Raw genomic sequence first — 457 nt, forward strand, 5'->3', positions numbered from 1 at the left:
CGTCCTGCCACTCCTCGCTCTCCATCGGGGCACTGCGCCCCCTCTCCGAGCAAGTCTTGGCACCAGCCCCGCGATCCGGGGGTCTCGCTGTGTCGCCATCACCTGCCGAGCCCGGTTCTTCCTCGCTCTGCAGCGGGGCTGGAGGTTTCACAGCATCGCAGTCCCAAATGGGCAAGAGAGGGAAATGCAGGAAAAGGGACTGTAAAGGTCCCGCTGGGGGCTCCCTGCCAGTCGGAGAAGGGCCGTTAGCAGTGCTCCTGCCACAACCCCGCTCTGGTCTGAACCACCATGAGCTTTTTAAAGTGCTTCCCTTCCAGGCACAGTGAAAATTAACGTTAGAGAGCGGTGCTGCAGGAGTTCGGTACGACCAGGCAAGGCGGGTGCCTGGGGACCAGGCCCGTGGTGTCACTGGGCAGGTTTGGTGTTTGACTTGGGACCGAACTCACCCAGAGGAGGA

General features: G+C 61.7%; 1 protein-coding gene across 1 annotated transcript in view; it reads right to left on the reverse strand.

Moving 5' to 3' along the window:
• Nucleotides 1–63: 63 nt before the first annotated feature.
• Nucleotides 64–457, reverse strand: part of IQCC (IQ motif containing C) — a gene marked incomplete at both ends in the record, with an annotated part of 868 nt that continues 474 nt past the window's right edge. Inside the window, one exon of the mRNA XM_010139111.1 lies at nucleotides 64–224. Coding sequence (XP_010137413.1) covers nucleotides 64–224 — 161 coding nt within the window. The remainder of the gene's footprint in view (nucleotides 225–457) is intronic.

Source organism: Buceros rhinoceros, unplaced genomic scaffold (assembly GCF_000710305.1).
Source record: "Buceros rhinoceros silvestris isolate BGI_N320 unplaced genomic scaffold, ASM71030v1 scaffold34826, whole genome shotgun sequence".
Classification (NCBI taxonomy): Eukaryota; Metazoa; Chordata; class Aves; order Bucerotiformes; family Bucerotidae; genus Buceros; species Buceros rhinoceros.